This window comes from Curcuma longa, chromosome 4, assembly GCF_044706935.1.
Source record: "Curcuma longa cultivar G26 ecotype Majalengka, Jawa Barat chromosome 4, ITB_CL_G26_1.1, whole genome shotgun sequence".
Lineage (NCBI taxonomy): Eukaryota > Viridiplantae > Streptophyta > Magnoliopsida > Zingiberales > Zingiberaceae > Curcuma > Curcuma longa.
In genome coordinates, this window is record NC_133864.1 from 13,236,797 (window position 1) to 13,256,737 (window position 19,941).

A 19,941-nucleotide genomic window follows, 5' to 3' on the forward strand; every position below is an offset into this window, starting at 1 on the left:
AATGACCCACCCTTTTCCATTGGTCAAATTCCACCCAAACGTCCACCCCATTTCTCTCTCACCAATTAGGTGTAGGGCGTGTAGGGCCGAAACAGAATGTGGGACCCCAGACGCTGCCACTGTGATCGGGTTTACCCGGAATGTGCGCTCGAGAAACTTTTGCTTCAAAGTTAAAACCCCCCTCCTCGAAACCTTCTCTTCCTCGCTGCCTCGCTCCATCTCTCTCTCTCTCTCTCTCTCTCTCTCTCTTTCCTGCTCTGCTCTCTTCTTGCCTCCCAAAAATGTCGCCTTTCCCCTCAAAAGTGGCTCCTTTCTGCTTGTTCTTTATCTTCGCCTTCGCCTTTTCTTCGTTCTCTTCCTCGCAGCCCACCTCGCCCGACGTCCTCCTCCTCCTCAACACCATCAGGCCGGCGCTTGAAGGCGCCGCGGCCAACGCCGAGCTCTCTTCCTGGAACACCTCGCTCCCCCTCTGCCTCTGGCGCGGCCTCCGGTGGTCCGCCGGCGGAGCCGCCGCAGACACCCTTCGTTGTGACAACGACTCAGCCCTCCGCACCAACCTCTCGCTCTCCTTTGAACCCTCGCTTCGCCTCCTCTCCATCCGCCTCCCTGCCGCAGCCCTCGCCGGGTCTCTACCTCCGGAGCTAGGCCAGTTCTCTTTCCTCGAGTCTCTTTACCTCCGCGTCAACTCGCTCAAGGGGACCATCCCCCTCGAGCTCGGGAACGCGCCGGCCCTCGCCGAGCTCGACCTCGCCGGGAATGCTCTCGACGGCGCACTGCCGCCTTCTATCTGGAACCTCTGCGGCCGCCTCGTTTTGCTCCGCATCCATGGGAATAACCTCTCCGGGAACGTTCCTGACCCTGCGGATCCTAGCGAGACCTGCGCCAGGCTAAGGGTTCTTGACTTGGGACGCAACCGCTTCCAAGGGCCCTTTCCCGAGTTCATCGGCGGGTTCAGTGAGCTGACGGAGCTCGACCTCAGCAGCAACCATTTCTACGGTTCAATCCCAGACTCGATCGGGGGGCTCAGGAACCTCGAAAGGCTGAATCTTACTTACAACAACTTCACCGGGCCACTTCCGGCGTCATTACAGGACTCGCGGTTCACGGCGGAGTCCTTCCAGGGGAACAACCTGGGGCTCTGCGGCCAGCCGCTGGACCGATGCGGGTCGAGTCCCGGCCTTAGCTCCGGCGCTATAGCGGGCATCGTGATCGGCTTACTGGCCGGTGCGGTGGTCCTTGCGTCGGTGTCCATTGGATGGGTGCAGGGAAGAAGTAAAAGAAACAGGGCAAGGCAGGCGGACGAAGAGGAGGAGATCGTCTTCGAGGAAGACGGGAACAGCCGAGACGGGAGGCTGATGCTGTTCCAGGGCGGCGAGCACCTTACGCTCGACGACGTGCTGAACGCCACCGGGCAGGTGATGGAAAAGACAAGCTACGGGACGGTCTACAAAGCGAAGCTCGCCGACGGCGGCAACATCACTCTTCGGCTACTGCGGGAAGGAACCTGCAAGGATCAAGCTGAGTGCTTGCCGGTCGTGCGGCAGCTCGCCCGAGTCCGGCACGAGAACTTGGTGGCGCTGCGAGCGTTCTACCAGGGGAAACGAGGGGAGAACCTCCTCATCGGCGACTACCACCCCAATCGAACCCTCCATGACCTTCTTTACGGTAATTAACCCCTTTGCAATTGCAACGGATCAAAGTTGTCATCTTTTTTCGATTCCGTAGATTAAAATTACAATTTGATGGTTGCGCAGATACCAGAGCAGGTAAGCCGCTGCTGAACTGGACTCGCCGGCACAAGATCGCCCTGGGAGTGGCACGTGGGCTGGCGCACCTCCACGCGGGGCTGGAGACGCCGGTGACGCACGGCAACGTGCGGTCGAAGAACGTGCTGGTGGACGAGTTCTTCGTGACGCGGCTGACGGAGTTCGGGATCGACAAGCTTCTGGTCGCAGCAGTGGCGGACGAGATGGTGTCGGCGGCGAAGGCCGACGGGTACAAGGCGCCGGAGCTGCAGAGGATGAAGAAGTGCAACCCCAGGACGGACGTGTACGCCTTCGGGATACTTCTGCTGGAGATTCTGCTCGGGAAGAAGCCCGGGAAGGGGACGGGAAAGGAGGGCGACGGGGCGGACCTGCCGGCGGTGGTGAAGGCGGCGGTGCTGGAGGAGGCGACGATGGAGGTGTTCGACGTGGAGGTAATGAAGGGGGTGAAGAGCCCGATGGAAGAGGGGCTGGTGCAGGCGCTGAAGCTGGCGATGGGGTGCTGCGCGCCGGTGGCGGCGGTGCGGCCGGACATGAGCGAGGTGGTGAAGCAGCTGGAGGAGAACAGGCCGAGGAACAGGTCGGCGCTGTACACGCCCACCGACAGGAGCGAGATAGGGACGCCATTTTGACGCCATTAACACGATCAGATCATGCAACCGGAGATACAAACTCTGTCACTGTGTGCCACATCCGTTGCAAAATCTTTGGACTGCAATATTATTTGGATGAAACAAATGATAGAACATTTTGGCTTCGATGCGACACAATTAGAACGGAAATTCGATGCGAGCTCGAAGGTGTTTTTGATTAATTGATTTACGATATGGATCTTAATAATAATAATAATTTTTAAGGGATTGAATTGTTCATCTGAATCCAAAATCCATCGCTGAGGGCTTCAAAACTTGCCAGTTTGCTGTACGTGTCTCTTGCTTCTTAGATTTGTATCACTGTGCAAATTTATGGATGATTTTTAGATGTTTTAACTTCGAAGAAAAAAATATATTTATTTTAAAATTCATCATGTAGAATCTGGATGATCAGTCTCGAGGGATGAGTTGACTCTCAGGTATATCTTCAATGGAGTTCTAATTGGATGTGTTAGTGTCAGTCTTTAGTGTCAATTCGGATTGAGTGAGATTCAAATTGAATTCAAATCAAATCGAATCCAGGGTTACATAATCATTATGCATGAAATTAATAGGGTATTAATTCCTTCATCATTAAGAGGATTGCATAATTATCATGCATGACATGCATAGCATTATTAAAGGTATTAATTCCATGAAATCTCAAGAGTTAAAAACCCTTCATATTTCATGGTTGGATATAAAAAGGATGAGAGACTCTTGAGAGAATGACTACAATATCTTCTTCCTCTTCTCTTCTACCTTGGCCGAACCTAGTATTGTGGCTAGCATCACAATCTGGTTCCTCTTCATCTCAGTGTTCGTGTAGATATCGTGGAGGTGCGAACGCGTTGATCGTGCTGAGATCCGTCAACCTTTGAAGGCAAGAGTTGCTGTCGGGATTGCGAAGGGCTCGCATCGAAGGTAACCTCGATTCCAGTAGATAGAATTGGTAAAACGAATATGATTTCGCATTAATCTTCTAAAGGAATCCCTTTTTCACTGCGTTATATGTAGCTAAAATTATTTTTAAAAGCATGCATATCCCTACAGGGTGTGCATCTGTTCGACTTAGATGGCAACTTGCTAACAAAATGAAAGAATTAAAAAATAATTAGAAGGAAGATCAAGATCTTTATGAGATCTTCAGATGCACAAATCAAATTCTAAAGGAGAGTATGAGAGAAAAAAATAGTAAAGTAAAAATAGTAAAGTTGACACTAATATCTTATATAGAGAGTGAGGAGTGATCTAACTTGAACTGACTCGAGTCAAATTCGACTGTGAGTCAACTGATTTGATCCGAGTTTGATTATGAATTGGCTAACTCGATCCGAATGTGTCGATCAAGTTCTAAGCCTACTATGAATCCGCTAACTCTGCTGTTCCCGTCACATCTAAATTAAAAAGAAAAACTTGGTTAGTTAGATCTTTGCGGTAGGGTTTGAATGTGTAACACATTGGTCGTTGCCGTCGTTGGTAGATGTGGAATTCGATTCAAACGAAGGTCGTCAAAATTTTTGTCTCCGCCTTGGAAAGTTGGACACGCTTTGCGTGACTTGCTTTTGTGCATGCGCTGGCGATCAGGCGATGTCCATCGAATTGTGAATGCTTTGTCGGAAGTTGACCCAAGCCTGGAGTGTTTGAAATCTTAGGGAAAGACGCCGCCGCCTCAATTTAATTAATGTGGACACTTGGCCAACGTTGCACACGCAGGCGCAGCCGCCTTAGGGTTTGGAATAGTCAAATGTCAATTACGGAGGAAGGCAATCGAATTTAGGGGGAGATTTGATGGTCTCTCGTGGCGTCGCCACCTACCCTTTTACAATTCGTTGATACGGCGAGACCACGTGCTTAATTATCCTAAAACATGATCATTTATGTTAATGCATTTTTAAAAAAATGCTAACAAGCGAGATTCAATTATAAATTCATGTTTAAATTTGACTTATCTAAGTTTCACCAAGTTCATGTAAAGGAAGCTTCAATAGAAAGATCAAATGGAAGTTTCACCGAGCCCATGAAAGGCTCAAGGCTGACTTGTTAACAACTAGAGCTCGCTCAACTTGATTAATTATGTAACAATTAAGAAACTCTTCTGCAAGAAACTCGAACTACGATCAAATGTAATTATAACCCACAACATCAACAATCTATCAGTTGGATGACAATGGGATGGTTAATTATTGAATCGAACCTCTTCAAATAAAAATTTTGTGGAAACAATCACAGGTAAGGAAAGACTTGTTTTCAATTTGAACTACTGAAAAAGGTCAATGACAAGATAAAGATTTGAGGAAGATGATTGGACATGATGAACTTTACTATCTTGAATGGTTGGATTATTCCTCAACTTAGAAATATTTGATAGGATAGAATTGTTATCATCTTCCATAAAAAAACTTCTACGTGTCTGCAGACATTACTTTCAATGAACAAATGCTTTATTTCACCACACCTTATTTTCAAGGAGAAAATCTGTATTGAATAGTCATAATCCTTGAATTTCATATGCAGGTGGGACCTCTTTGTCTCAATCTGCACAAGTTACTGGACAACTTTTCATGTAAGTAGTAAAAAATCTAGTTTTCAACTGAATGCTTTCCCAAGTTCACAAGGTTCTTATGTTACAACCATTAAATAAGAAATATTTTAGTATTTAGAAATGACAACTTATTAAATAACAATGATGATAATTGTCTACTTCTTTTATAATAAATTCAATTCATTGACTAAGTGATTTTTTTGTTGCTATGACTGAGAATTGTTTTATGTTAAATTCTCTAAATTTCTGAAGATTTTCCTCCGTTGAATGTAGCTTATGATAATGAATGAAACTAATTTTGTGGTATTAAGTTGATGATAAACAACACCAAACAAAGTGTGGCTGATCTAGGCCCATGTATGCAATAGCATCATTTTGAGCTTTTCTCATGCTAAGGCCTCCATCCTAATTGGATTACCTACCTGTACATGAATTCTCCTCTTTTTCAGTTTGTTACAAGCAAAAGACCAATGAGTTTTGACACTTCTAATTCAACAATTAGTACACAAGCAAAATGCCTAGTGTAATCATTTTATTTTTTTGAAACCTTTTTAGAAAAAAAAAACAAGTCTTAAAGTTCTCAACATATGGCAATCATGGTTTTTTGAGGACTTAGGAGGAGACATTAGGAAGATTGGGTTTCTGGAGAAAACACAAGGATTGTTAGTTGGTTTGCATGTGAGAAAGGTTGACTACAAATTCAGATGTGTAAGAGATAATGCATTAGTTTTGATTAAACCAGTTTAACTCATCTGCTTTGTTGAGGACTTACTGCACATGGATAAAATATAGGAGCCTATTTGTATATCTGCCATCCCATACAACATTCAACATATATGGGTGAAAAGATACTTTTGTGGGTCAACCATTGATGATTTTTTCTCCATTACATTACATGAATAGTAGTGCTAAGCTAGGTTCTCCTATCAAAGCTCCTATTTGAGGCATCACATCACATCCCTTTTTGGAGTTTGTGGATGAAAAACCATTTTTCATGTCTTCGACATCTCCATTCTTCAGATCACAACGGAGGAATTCTTTAATGTCAATTGCATCATTGTGGCAACCACACAGGTGATGCTAGGAATTCATTTTAATTTTAATTTTTGGGTTGCTAGGAATTCATTTTAATTTTAATTTTTGAGTTGCTAGGAATTCATTTTAATTTTAATTTTTGAGTTGCGATTGATTTGGTAATTGCCCAAATTTAGGTGTCAAGGTTTAATATCTTTGGCAATTTACCACATGACACACTTAACTTTTAAAAATACTCAATACAGCCACTTAACTTTCATATTTACTTAAGAGACTTATTTTTCAACATATCCTCCCACTTATTGCATATGTTATTCTAACTTGAACTGGACCAAACCGAAAAATCTCACCCTGGAAAAAAAAACTCTAGTAGCTCGCGACTATCTAGACCGCAAGCATTCTCAGCCAAGAGTGTGGTATAAGCATATGCTCTTTCAAATTTTACTTTTTTTTATGCAAAAAGGTGAAATCCGTCACCTCAACGGCTCCACACAGTCGGCTCCACACAGTCGACTCCACGACTATTTGTGAGGAGGTAAATCAAGAAATTGTAATTGGTCATGATGAAGGAGGATATTGCTTAACTTTGTCGAAATTTAAACTCTTGTCCTTTTCTACAACTCTGTTCCGTAGTAACCAACTCAGCTAATCTTACGTAGATGGTAAATTTTAATTTCTTACACTAAATAAAATTTTCTGATTATGCATTATATTTATCGCATTACTTTACAATCATTATTAGTTGATATGATATTATAATTGGTATGCCGAGAGAAGACATTCCGATCCCACAAGATATATGAAATGCAGATTTTAGGAGTTAGAAATATAAAACAATACTTATATACACTTGTATGGAAGATAGACTTAAGTTTATGGGAACTAGTCCGTCTAATTAATTTTCATAGACACATAAGTCCAAAAATAATTTACACATTGGTCCACGGGGCAATGGTGCAACGGTAGGACATCCGAGTTGTGACCCAAGGACCCGCGGTTCGATCCCCAGCTACGGCGTATTTGCAAGAATTTTCTTCCAAATGGAGACGCAATCAAAGGATGCTGGGCATCTGGATTGGCCGCCGTATGCGCTTCCTGATTTACCCTGGTGGTTGGTGGAAAACTTCCGTGGGACCGAACTAACCACCTACAGGGATTGAGTCCATGAGACTGACTGGGATTTATCATTTTTTTAGTCTAGAAAAGAATTAAATTATCTCTATAAATATTGATTAATACAACCCCTAGCATGACATGGTTACTTTTAATAGACAATTGGACCTAAAATATATTTTTAGATTGGTTTGCCAACATTAAAGATTAATTTTGACAGAGATAGCATAACCTCAATTGAATGAGTATGATTTTTTTAACAATAAACTTGATGGAGATGATAGTAATTTTAACAAAGTATTCAAGACTATTATTACTTGATAAGAGGAAAATCCATCATATAATGACATGATATACAATAAAATTGATGGTGAATTATGTTCCATCGTACTTTAAATATGGATTGCATAATAAATCTGTAAATGCAAAGCAATGATGCTTAAGAGAGCCAAGATTAAAAACTACATTTAATGTTTAATTCTTCTTCACACACAATTAAAGAACTTGATAAGAGAGTTGAGTGTAAAGAAATCTTGTGATAATCTTTAAAAAGTCCTCTTCTTACAACAACAACAACAACAACAATCAAGTCTTATCACACATATTTAATATTTCTTCTTCCTCATCTAATAATTTCTTAGATGAGTCCCTTAATGATACAATCTTATAAAAATCCTTTTTTTTTTTACCAAATTGAAAGATGCACAACTTTGACAAAGTTAACACATAATGATCGAGGCTTAAATGTTTCTGAACTTTTTAATAATTATTATAATTTCTTTCAGCCTTTGCCTTTGATACCATTTAATTAATATAATACTACAATTAATAAAACTTGCAGAGAGCTTTCATATCAAAACTAATACCACATATGGGGATAATTATTTCATACAAGGAAAAATTTCACACAAAAATCTCACAATTAAGAAGAGGCCGGTTTATTAAATTAAATCTAAAAGTTAACTTAGAAGAGGGTATATATGGTCTTTTTTATAAAACAATTCAAGATCCTAGTCTTGTCAACTAATTTTCAAGATGATAAAGTCTTACCATATGCAGCTTCAAACTAACTCTAAATTTATGGCCTAAATTTTAAATTGCATTAAGTCCATACGCTATTTATTTAAAATATTAAATTATTTCTTAAGGTAAAAAATGTTTTAATGATATGTATATGTTAATTAGTCTAACTAGTTCATAATTCAGTGCAAAAAGATACACATGGTTTATATATATGTAAAATATATCCTATTTAACCATATATATTAATTAGTAGTGTAGAACTGATCATTATAACATATAATATAATTATAATACTTGAAAAATAAATTTTGATTTAGCATTTACTAGTTGTTGCATTAAAAACTAGTTTAAAAGTTTCCTCTCTAGGAGGGGAAAACACTATGGACGACCTGGTGCAAGTAATTATTAGGGATTTTGTTTGATTTGATTTGATTCAAATTGCTTGGGACTTGGAAAGTAGCACATCCTCAAAAATTTTTTTGGCTCGTATATATTGATTACATAGGCTACTTGATCTTGTCTATGAAGTAACCATAATTTAGGATCACATATGCTATTCTCAATGTAGTTTTGCCAATTATATACTTTTGATCATCGCCTGCGTGACTTTTTAAAATACTAAGTTTACAATTTAGTAGTATTTGGTCCCCAGTAAACATGAGTTGGATGATCACATTTGAGTGGTAGCATTCTTTTGAGCATATAACATAGTACACAAATTAGTAATATTACCTTCAATCAAAATCCTATCGTCAACAAATTTCTAGAGGTCTTTTACTTGAAGCTTCACTGGCATTATTGGGAAGATATAAAAGTGCAATATTGTTGCCATATGCCTATAAATTATATTTAGACTAATTTTAATGGTTGACATGCATTATCATGTTGAGATGTGCAATTCATAGTAAAAAATCATCCAATAAATAAGATGTTTGATGAATGTGTGATGTGTGAACAATTTAATACTGATACCAAACTGTAACCGCTTAAGTCGTACCAAGTGTTAAGGGAGGACTGTTAGGGTAGGTCTATGATGCTTTATTTCTCCAAGTTAGATTTTTTCTATGATTTGGATCCTGGTGGGTCACAGAGTAATATTTTTGCCCAATTTCTATGAATGGATTTGAAAGGATACTAATGAAAAGACATGATGCTGTATATGATGAACCTGATGTTTATAACTAGATAATTCAGTAACACATTTCAATGTCCTTATTTGTGAATACTCTTGCCATACATAATGTAAAATATCGAAAATTAAGAGGGTAATTTGTAAACAAATTTACCTTAATTGTTGAGTTTAAAGGAAGATTAGGAAAGTTATGGAGGTTAATTAAAATTAACCCTAACATTTAATTTAGCTAGCTATTTAGCCATTAAACCTACCAATTTAAAAGCCCAATAGCTAACCCAATTGACGGCCTAATTAGCCATTTAAGCAGCCTAAATTAACAGCCCAAGCCCAATGATTTTAGCCCATTAGGATATAGGGTTAGGATCCAAATCGGGTTAAACCCATTAAAGTTGGGAATCCATTTAAAAGTCGCGATTTGCCAATCCGCGACTCTCCTTCATAGGGCTGAGCAAAATTTCGGTTAAACCGAATAAACCGATCAAACCGAACCAAATTTTTAATTCGGTTCAGTTTTTTCAGAATTTCAATTTTATTTAATAAAAAAATTGATTTTTTCGATTTAATCGGTTCGGGTTCGATTTTTAAAGTTCTTATTCGGTTTACCCGAATAAACCGAATAAATACGGCACAACCTCATCAATCGACTGGATTTAACTCCAGTTGAGTCATTTTTGGAGATTAGTCGACTGACCTTGAAGGCCAGTCGACTGATGGCAATCAGAAGGTATAACGACTCGACTGGAGCTTCACGTCAGTCGACTGAAGGTGATGGACTCGACTGGATGTGCTCATCAGTCGACTGTCATCAACTCCGAGCAAACAGAAGGTAAGATGATTCGACTGATCGACCACTTCAGTCGACTAAGGGCAAAATTAGTCGATTGATGAGAAAAGTCAGTTGACTGATGAGAAAAAATCGGTTAATTCAGTTAAAAACTGAATTAACCGATATTTAATCGGTTCGATTTATTCGGTTACTTTCAAAAAAATTCGGTCGGTTCGGTTTGATAAAAAAAATTCGATTTATTCGATTTTCGATTTATTCGGTTCGGTTCGGTTCGGTTTTATCCGAATGCTCACCCCTACGGGCTATCCTTCGTGTTCTTCCTCTCCCGAGCTTTGGATCGTCGCGATTCTTGCCTTCTTCCTCTCTTCACCCAATCGTGAGGTCGTGCCGCAGCCAAAGAGGAAAAGGGATAAAGGCGAGCACGGCGAACCCTAGTCGACGACGATCCGGCCGATCCTGTTTTGATGTTGGTTGTGGATTCCTGGAGGAACGCCTTCGTGGAAATCTAGCAAAAAGGGTCGTTAGTGGATTGGAGCTCGTTGGACGTGCTGGCGGACTTTCCTTTCCATCGAGCAGAGGGATGAGAGCCGTGGCAATGAGGATTCCGTTCTTGGTCAAGGAGGATCAGGCCTGAAAGAATTAACGGTAAGCTGGTAGTTTCTATTGTCGTGGGTTTTGATGTTCGGACTTCTGAAATTTGTGAGGATCACAGGCTGTTGGAATCTGATCGACGAGATTTCTTGGAGTCGGCCATAAGCTGAAAGTGGTTCTGGATCGGGGAAGAACTGCCGAAGTTTGAGCTAGGGCATGATTTTGAGGTGGGTTCGTTTCTGGAAATCCGATTTGGTTGTTCTATTTGATTTTGGTCAGATGGTTGATTGGATTTCTTTAGGTTCGACAGAGGAGGAGGAACCGAATCAAGGCTATTTCTAGGGCAGCATTAGTTGATTTCTGAGGTAAGATCTAGAATATCATTTGGTTTGAATTTTGATTAGTTGTCAATTAAGGTTGAATCTAGGTTATTGTTTTGATCGGTTGTTGAGTGATCTTGATGATCTCAGTCCTGTAGAACTGATTACTGTTTGATTCATTTTATGGGATTTGATTCTTGAATTAAACGGATGGGTTAGTGAGGTTAGGGTTGCCCTGTTCTCCATTACCTTGATTGATTTTGGGTGGATAGAACTTGCCTTGTGGGAAGGGGTGGGTGCTCTATTAGATACCGAGAATTGACCCAATTATTGATTTGTTTTTAGAGTATGTGTGTGGTTATACTGATTTTGTGTTAGGTTGTATTGAGCTTTAGATGTTCCAAGTGTGGAACGACTCAAGGCTGATTAGTTGTGGAGTTGTGTTGTTAATGTTGCTGAATGTTGGATTTTATTTGTTGAATCCTGTTGTAAACCAAGGGGATGGTGAAGTTGGTTAGTTTAATTGGATAGGTTGGATCCGATTGGTTAAGTAGGATTATGATCTGTTGTGGGTTTCTGTTGATCGGTTCGGGACTGGCTGATTTGATTAATAGTTGCTTGATAATAGGTTAGTTAGGTTAATTAAATTAGTTTGATGTGGGATACGATGAATTTGTTTTATTAGGATTTTGTGTTATAGGTTGGTTAGGGTTGTTGATGTTGTCGATTAGAGGTTGTTGTTCATTTAAATTCGGTTAAGACTAAGTGTGGAGCGGGTTTGACTGGATTTGGTTAGGTTAATATATCGTAGTTGTCGTTGATAGAATTAAATACTTGTATTAAATATATAGTTGTAATTAGTGAGTGTTGTTTGTTTTGAATGGTAGGACTTTGATTTGTCGATCCTGCTATACACGGAGTTTCGTGTTTGGAGGGTTCATATATCGACGTACGTTACATCAGGTGGGTACTCTGTATTTGATCAATACAGGTCAATTTTTTCAATGCATGTCTTATTGCTATTTTATCTATCCTGTTGTTATTCCTGCTGTTTGAGATAGTTGTTTAGTTGATACATTTGATATCATTGTTTGATACTTGCTGTTTGACCTTATGAGGATCTATTATTGTCATGTTGATACTTTTGTTATCTGTATCATTCACTTTGTTGATACTTGTATGATTTGTTGCGTGATACATATCGTATGACATCTGATTGATCTATCTATTATAGAAAAATCTTAACCGTTGTATTATTGACCATGTTGACTCCTCTTGATACCTGTTGAACATGCTAATTAACTGTAATTATTACATGTTGGGATGATTATCATACATCCATACCTAGTTGTAGATGTTGTGGATAGCATTGTTGGCTGTTCTTGTTGGCTCTAGACACCGTGTTGTGGTGAGATACAAGGGTGAGAGCATATGTTGTACTATGGTTGGGTGCAACCAGGACTGGCTATATTGCCCTCCTGCTACACTGCCCGCTCCCTATCAGATTAGTGGTGGTTAGTTGATGGAGCCTGTGCAGTATAGCTTGTCGTGTGCCTCACTTCACTGTCCTGGGGAAGTGACTGGGGATGACGAGTGCAGACGGTGACTTGCATTTGGTTGCGATGTTTGTTGCGTATTTACATGCATTTGTTAGTAGGATTAATACATAGTTTACTTTACTCATATGTTTACGACTGTTGTACTTGTTTGCTATGATTGTTGTACTTGTATGACATTACATACATGATTACATGTACCTGTTACTTATACCTGTTGCATAGTATCATTCTTTCTTTGTTGTCTCAGTTGATATACCATGTTCGATTACCATGATTCATGCTATCTGTTGATACCTATTATCTGTTGATTAATGTTTACCTCTTCTGTACTTATTCATTCTAGATGTTATATTCTTGTTATTCCTGCTGGTTTATCTTACATGCACTTCTATTCTGTACCCACTGAGTATCTAATGCTCACTACCCAGATCCTGGGGTTAATTTGTTTTCTTTCCAGGTAGCAGATATGTTATTTGGAGCTTGGAGATTCAGTTGGCTGGTTCTATCTCACTTCACGGGTTTATGTAGTGGTTGGTATGGTTTGTAGTTGTATTTGAGTATGGATTTGGTATTTCGTGGACATGGACTGTAGTTATGTTGGATTTACATTTGTGGTTGTTTGTTTTGTCGGATGTTGATTCGGATTTTCGATGTTTCCGTTTCATATGTGTTTCTATTGTTGCATATCTGTTATTTCGTGCATGTGATAGTTGTTGTGTGGCCGTGTAGGCCTTATCTTGCATTTGTGTATGTATCTGTGATGTTTATTGGACATGTAGTCCTATTTCCGGCCGCATGTGGCTGTGTATCTTTGTATGTATTTAGGAAAGGTCATTATTATAGGAGAGATGTTGCCGAAATTTTTCGGACGACCTCCCGGGACGTAACACATGAGCTCTTAGGTGAACTACCAGAAAATAAAACCACAACAAAAATATTGCAGCAAATAATCCTGTGGACAATATAATTTTGGAATTTGAACAATTTATTAACAAAATTTTTTTTCGCAAGGTAAGTACCTTACACCATTATTGGGAAGAAATAAATGTGAAATATTGTTGTCATAATCCTATAAATTAAATTTAGACTAATTTTAATGGACATGTATTATCATGTCGGGATGTGCAATTCATAGTAAAAAATTATCCAATAAATAAGATGTTTAATGAATGTGTGAAGTGTGAACAGTTTGATACTGATACTAAACTGTAACCCCTTAAGTCATACCAAGTGTTAAGGGAGGACTATTAGGGTTGGTCTATGATGTTTTATTTCTCCAAGTTAGATTTTCTGTGATTTGGATCATGGTGGGTAACAGAGTAGTATTTTTGCTCAATTTCCATGAATGGATTTGAAAGGATATTAATGAAAAGACATGATGCTGTATATGATGAACCTGATGTTTATAACTAGATAATTCAGTAACACATTTCATGGTCCTTATTTGTGAATACTCGTTTGCCATGCAGGAGCTCTCAGGTGAACTACCAGAAAATAAAACTACAATAAAAATATTGCAGCAAATAATCCTACGGACAATATAATTTTGGAATTTGAACAATTTATTAAGAAGAAAATTTTCACAAGGTAAGTACCTTATGCCATTCTTCTCCTTGAAATTCATGGTCATTTGAAACACCTCAAAACTAGAGTTATTAGTAAGGTTGAGCTTCTTGGATTCCTTCATTCTGTATCAATCCTTTTGATTAGAAAGTTGCTATGGATGTAGAGAAGAAGATTGTTTTGTTTGTCATCTCATATCATCCTTTAATTACAACTTGGAGGCTTCATTGTTAATTCATGTATCTTTAATCTTAACCTTCATAACTTTGTGTGGAAATGTTCTTCACCAGCTACCTATGCATGCATCTAGAGTTGATTTCCATGTCATCCAGTGGATCAATTACTTGCATTTTTTTTACATCTATGTGTCTTTGTCATATTTTCCTATTAACTTTTGATTTCAGTTTGGAAGATGAACCAGACTCAAGAAATTGATCATATGCATCTAAAGGTTTTGTTTGGCTTTTGAAGTGTTGTTTTTAACTCCTTTTATTCCTCATACCAATCATTTTTATCTTTTAACAGAGCTCAATGCGAGCATTTGATGAGTATATTGTAGTCAAGAATTGTTGATTTAGACTTAAAGAAATATGGAGCAAGTGGTATGAAAAATGATGACGTAGTTGTTCCTCTACAAGCAACAATATCTCACCAAGATTCTGTGAGTTCTTTAGCTATCTTGCTCTTCAAAAAAACATAATCATTCATTACATTTGATTTTAGTGATAACTCCTATATTTTTTTGATTTAGTATATACTCCTCTAAATAGATAATTCCAAGAATAACTTAACGTTGTCTAGAGAATTAACCTGCAATCTTTTCTATGTTATCCTTTATCTTCCTAACATTGCTTGACATTCTTTAGATTCTTGATGATCATACTGTTCCACCAATCGAACTTGCAAGAGAATATATATGCTTCAAGTTCTCAAATGCATCTCCTTTGCATCTAAATTTGCAGAACTATATGTTTCATGAGAATAAACAAGTGCAAAGTAATTCAAATTCAGCAAAAAAGTTTGACCTTAATCATCAAAAGCCTCCCATTCTATCTCATGTATCTGTTGAAATTTTTTAAAATAACTATTTCACTCCAGGATCTGTTCAAACATCTGCAATCTATAAAATGTCAAGGTCTTCTTATGTTAAGTTTGTGATATTCCTGACTGCATAATGTGTCTAGATATAGAGAAATGATTTATTTCTTACATATGAAATCTCCTCTCTTGAATATTTATGAGGATTATTGTTCTTTTCTAATTTAGTTTTTCTGCCATTTAAGGGTGATGGATCTTCCAAAGATGGTTATGTTGGGTCCTTGTCTTTTGAGACATCAGGTGTCAAACAAATAGTGTGATAGGTAATTTACTGGTCTTAAATCTATTACCTTTTTGTTTTGTGATGATGTATATTGTTGTAACTATGTCATTCGTATTGCATAACCTTTATCCAATTTAATGTCGTGTTTGATCCATCTAACTGGTCCTAAATTGTTAAGTTAAATAGTCTATTTGTTGTTGCTGAATGATGATGATGGTATATTTATGATAAATATCTAAAAAACATTTATCTTTTTCCATTATTTTACATTAATTCTCTGGTAGGTAGGATTGTTAAAGCACTTTTGTAAGATCTTTTATCTCACCTAACCATGAATTATTCAACAAAGTTAATCAATTTACATTTTCGATATTGTACTAGTAATTTTGTGAAAAAATTGACTATAATAAAGTTTAAAACTTATTAAAATTTTCATGTCATTTAAAGCTAAGAATTGAAAAAAATAATATCCACAAGATTTCTAAAATTACAAAAAAAGAAATTTATGATTTAGGTTATATTAGAGGTTTGAAAGACAAAGGTGCAGATGAAATAATGAAGAGAAATAATGTTGCAAATTTGTTAATAACACTTTATAAAACACCTAACTTTGCAGATTAAAATTAGAGTAAATTTATGAATGATAATTCTTATATTAAATTAAATGACTTTTTTGCGAACAAACAAATTATTTTTATATGAATAAAGGTGAAGTCAATGTTTCTTAATGGTAAAGTAATTAAATTGATAAGTCTCACTATTAAAATTTTTGAATGTCTTTTATTAATAATTTATTCTCTTTATTTTTTATAAAATTATGTAATTATTAATATTTTTCTCACTTAGTCAAATTTGCTGACCTAATATGGCTAATACATAACTTTTTTGAACTTTCGATACTAACAAGCAAGATAATAGGTGCCTTGGAAGTCTTATGAGAACATTGTATGCCACTTTAAAATGAAATGACAAATTATATGATACAACATACTTTATTTGGGTAGATAAATAAGTGAGCAAAATTAGAATATTTTTCTATATGAGTAGATGATAACTATTAATAAATTATTTTATAGTTATCAACATTTATTTTTTATTTGTATATATGATACTACAAAAGGATCATCAAAAGAGTCATAAATCTTTTAGAATAATCGACTCTTGTCATTAGTCTCAACAACTATTTTTTTATTTGACCCTAGTCTTGAGTAGGGGTGCAAATGAACCGAATTGAGAGTTGAATTGTATGACAATATGATATTCGAGTTTGGGCTTGAAAAATATGTGATATTGGGATTCAGTTCAAAGCTTGAAAATACAAATGATTTTGGCTCGAGTTCGGTTCGAGTTGTTCAAACCTTGATTCAAGCATAAATAAACTATAGCTTAAAATGACTTAAATTTGAGTTCGGCTTGAGTTATTCGAACCTTGATTTGAGTATATTTAAAATGAAATTGTGTAAAAATAAATAAAGTTCAGTTTGAATTCGGTTCACGAGTAGCTTGTGAACAATCGAATAAAATATTATAAATTTGAATTTTACTAAAAAAAATATTGAATATATTTGAGTTCGGCTCAAATTTGATAATTTCAAATGCGAATCAAATATTTTTGAGTCAGCTTGAAAAGCTCAAGAATAGGCTCTATTCTTTTGCACCTCTAGTCTTGAGAGCCACTAGAAATGCATCATTTATGGCTAGGCTATATCATATCGATATTTTGGATTAAAATAATAAGATAAAATAATAAAACATATATAATCATTAATAATTGATATTATAAGTTTTTATTATCGAAACATTTACATATTTATCAAAAAATATATCTTTCCTCATTTGGTTATCTCGCCTTCATTGATTATATCATCATAACGTTAATAATTGTTTGACAATATAAGTACATTTTGATTTCTATGAATTAAGTTGTAGACATTGCCCATTTGTGGTTTCTCGTCTATAGCAACCTTGCACACAATATTATACAAGGGCCCTATTTCTATAAGAATTTATAGAATGTAGAACTAAAATTAATATATATAATAACTTTTAGTGTCTCCCTACCCTTAATGGTGCTTTAATGAAACACTCATGAATTCAAGATGATGTCCATGGCTGAAATGGAACCAACCATTAGAACCTAAAGTAGATGAGATAAATTTATGTGTGGGTATTATTGTCTTAGTATACACCAACAGCTGAGCAGTTCAAGACATCACATTCACTACCTTGATAATCTGTAAGCACCTGTAGCGGAGCAATATTATTTTACGAAGATAGTGTTGACACTAGCCTCAATAATCTGATATCAGTTTGCATCCTCCCGGTAGCCATCGACTAACATATGTTAATTTGAGGGGTGTCCTAAGGCATCGCCTAACGATTATACTATTTATTGGATAAATAGCAATTCACTATTTGAGTGTACATTCTGTATGTGTTTGAGTGGATCTTAAACTCGAATACTGAATGTCCACAATACGATTCATAGCGTGAGAGAATTTGTGATTGGATCACAATTAGTGAGCATCTCTACATGTGTAATTATGAATGTATTAGAATTATCCCTAGTCGAGGAATTGATGAGCATAGACATCATCGATTCTGTCGAGACTAGCACGTTTTGAACTCCTTGGTTAGCCAAGCAGTTGATCTTACTGCTGTCGACATTAGATGTTGAGAGTCAAACGTGGATGCTGGTTAAAGGTAACCAATTCATTAAGGTGACCTGATTTGAGACTTCATATGGTTCGATATATATATATATGTCAATGAAGATCTCAGTGCAGCTTAAGTGCGAGTTTTCTTTGACTTACGGTATTCAAGTCACCTTGGTCATGGAGGCTTATACTTTGACATCTTAAGCAAACATCTCCTTGGAGTTATGGATCCGAGATGGTTGGGTATAAGTCGAAGTGCCTGAAGGTATTTGAATAGTCCACAGAGGATTCATTGCTCCTTTGAAAAGGAGACGTATACCTTGCGGCCGCTTATTAGGATTGTTACTAAAAGTCTTTAGGCAAAGCATTACATGTAAAAGTACGGTACTCTTGGACACATGTACAAGCAACTTGAATCCACAGGACAAGAAAGCAGCTTGAGCTAAGTGTGACGTAGTCAGCCTAGTGGGGGTCGACACATAAACCATGTCCTAAATCAAGCGGGTATAAGACGGTGAAACGAACGAGACACATTTTCAATGTAGCTACTGAAGGGTTTAAAAGATGTTCTGGAATCAATCGTTGATTTTTCGATCAATTAGGGATCATGATGTACTACTAGGTGTCACTCATGATCGTTCCATAATTAATGGTTAATTACGGACGACCAACATAGCCGGTAACCTATTGGGTCACACGCACTACAAGTTCTCCGAAGGACTTAAAACGAGTTTGAGAACTGGATTCTCAGAACGACAGAAATAAAGTCCGGTTGGACCAGACAAAGGATAATATGATGGAACTTGTCTTACAAAGATGAAATTAACGAAATTGATTTCGGTCAAATTGGAGGTTGTTTTGGTTAGTGAACCAAATAATTCCGTTTTGAACCAAATTGAACCAACTTGATTTAGTTCATGATGGAAGAGATTTTGGTAGAACGGATGTGATGAGGAGATTCGTCTTGTGAAGAAGAATTAAACAAAACTTATTTGGGTCAAATCGGAGTTCGTTTGATTAGTGAATCAAGCAAATCAATAATAAACCCGGTTTGCTACGGTGAATATAGACTGAACCCGGTTCAACCTTGGTTAATTCTTAACCGGTTCAGCCAAACCCTAAGTGGGTTTTGATTCGGTTTAAAAGATAGCTCCTGTAGCTCCTCTTGGTGGTGCGATAGGCAGAGGAAACCAATAGCGATCCCAGCGTCGCCGATCTCTTCTCCATACCCCACTGATGGTTTCTTCTCCCCGATGAGCACGGTGGTTGTAGGGCTAATGGAAACCCTAGCTTGGTCGCATCTCTTTGCTGCTGATAGGTGTTCTTCCTCCTTCGATCGTGGTGTCTTCCTCGATTGATCCTGAGTCCGCCGATCGTGTGAACGCGAGAAAACAGAGGGGTTGTTACTGTGGTCTCTCTTATCTGCTCACCGTTGGAGAGAAGCCCTTGCTGCCACCGGAGAGGAGCCCTTGCTGCCGAGCCCATCCTTCCTTGGATACCGCCGGAGAGGAGGCTGCTGCCCTTGCTCGTGGTCGCCGGAGAGGAGGTTGTTGCCTTTGCTCGTGGTCGTCGGAGAGGAGGCTACTGCCCTTGCTGGTGGTCGTTGGAGAGGAGGCTGCTGCCCTTGCTCGTGGTTGCCGGAGAGGAGGTTGCTGCTTTTGCTCCTTGTCACCGGAGAAAGCCACTACCGGAGTAAACACGCTGTGAAATATTTACTGTGTTGTAATACAGAAACATCGTTGACGTTTTTCTTGTAAAGAACTGTCTAGATGCAATTGGTCAATCCGAGTCGTATAACAACCATGTGTAGATAAGAGAATCTGAGGTATAGAAATTCTTCTCAGGTAGATCTTCTTAAGGGCTGCCCTAGGCTCTAACCCAATCCAAAGAAAATTTT

The 19,941-nt window shown here is 38.1% G+C and overlaps 1 protein-coding gene across 1 annotated transcript; it reads left to right on the top strand.

Moving 5' to 3' along the window:
* Positions 1-235: 235 nt before the first annotated feature.
* On the top strand, positions 236-2,633 carry LOC141827402 (putative kinase-like protein TMKL1). The gene is made up of 2 exons (XM_074714630.1): positions 236-1,665; positions 1,755-2,633. The coding sequence occupies exons 1-2, from the start codon at positions 282-284 to the stop codon at positions 2,393-2,395; spliced, it is 2,025 nt and encodes a 674-aa protein (XP_074570731.1). The 5' UTR covers positions 236-281; the 3' UTR covers positions 2,396-2,633.
* Positions 2,634-19,941: the final 17,308 nt, after the last annotated feature.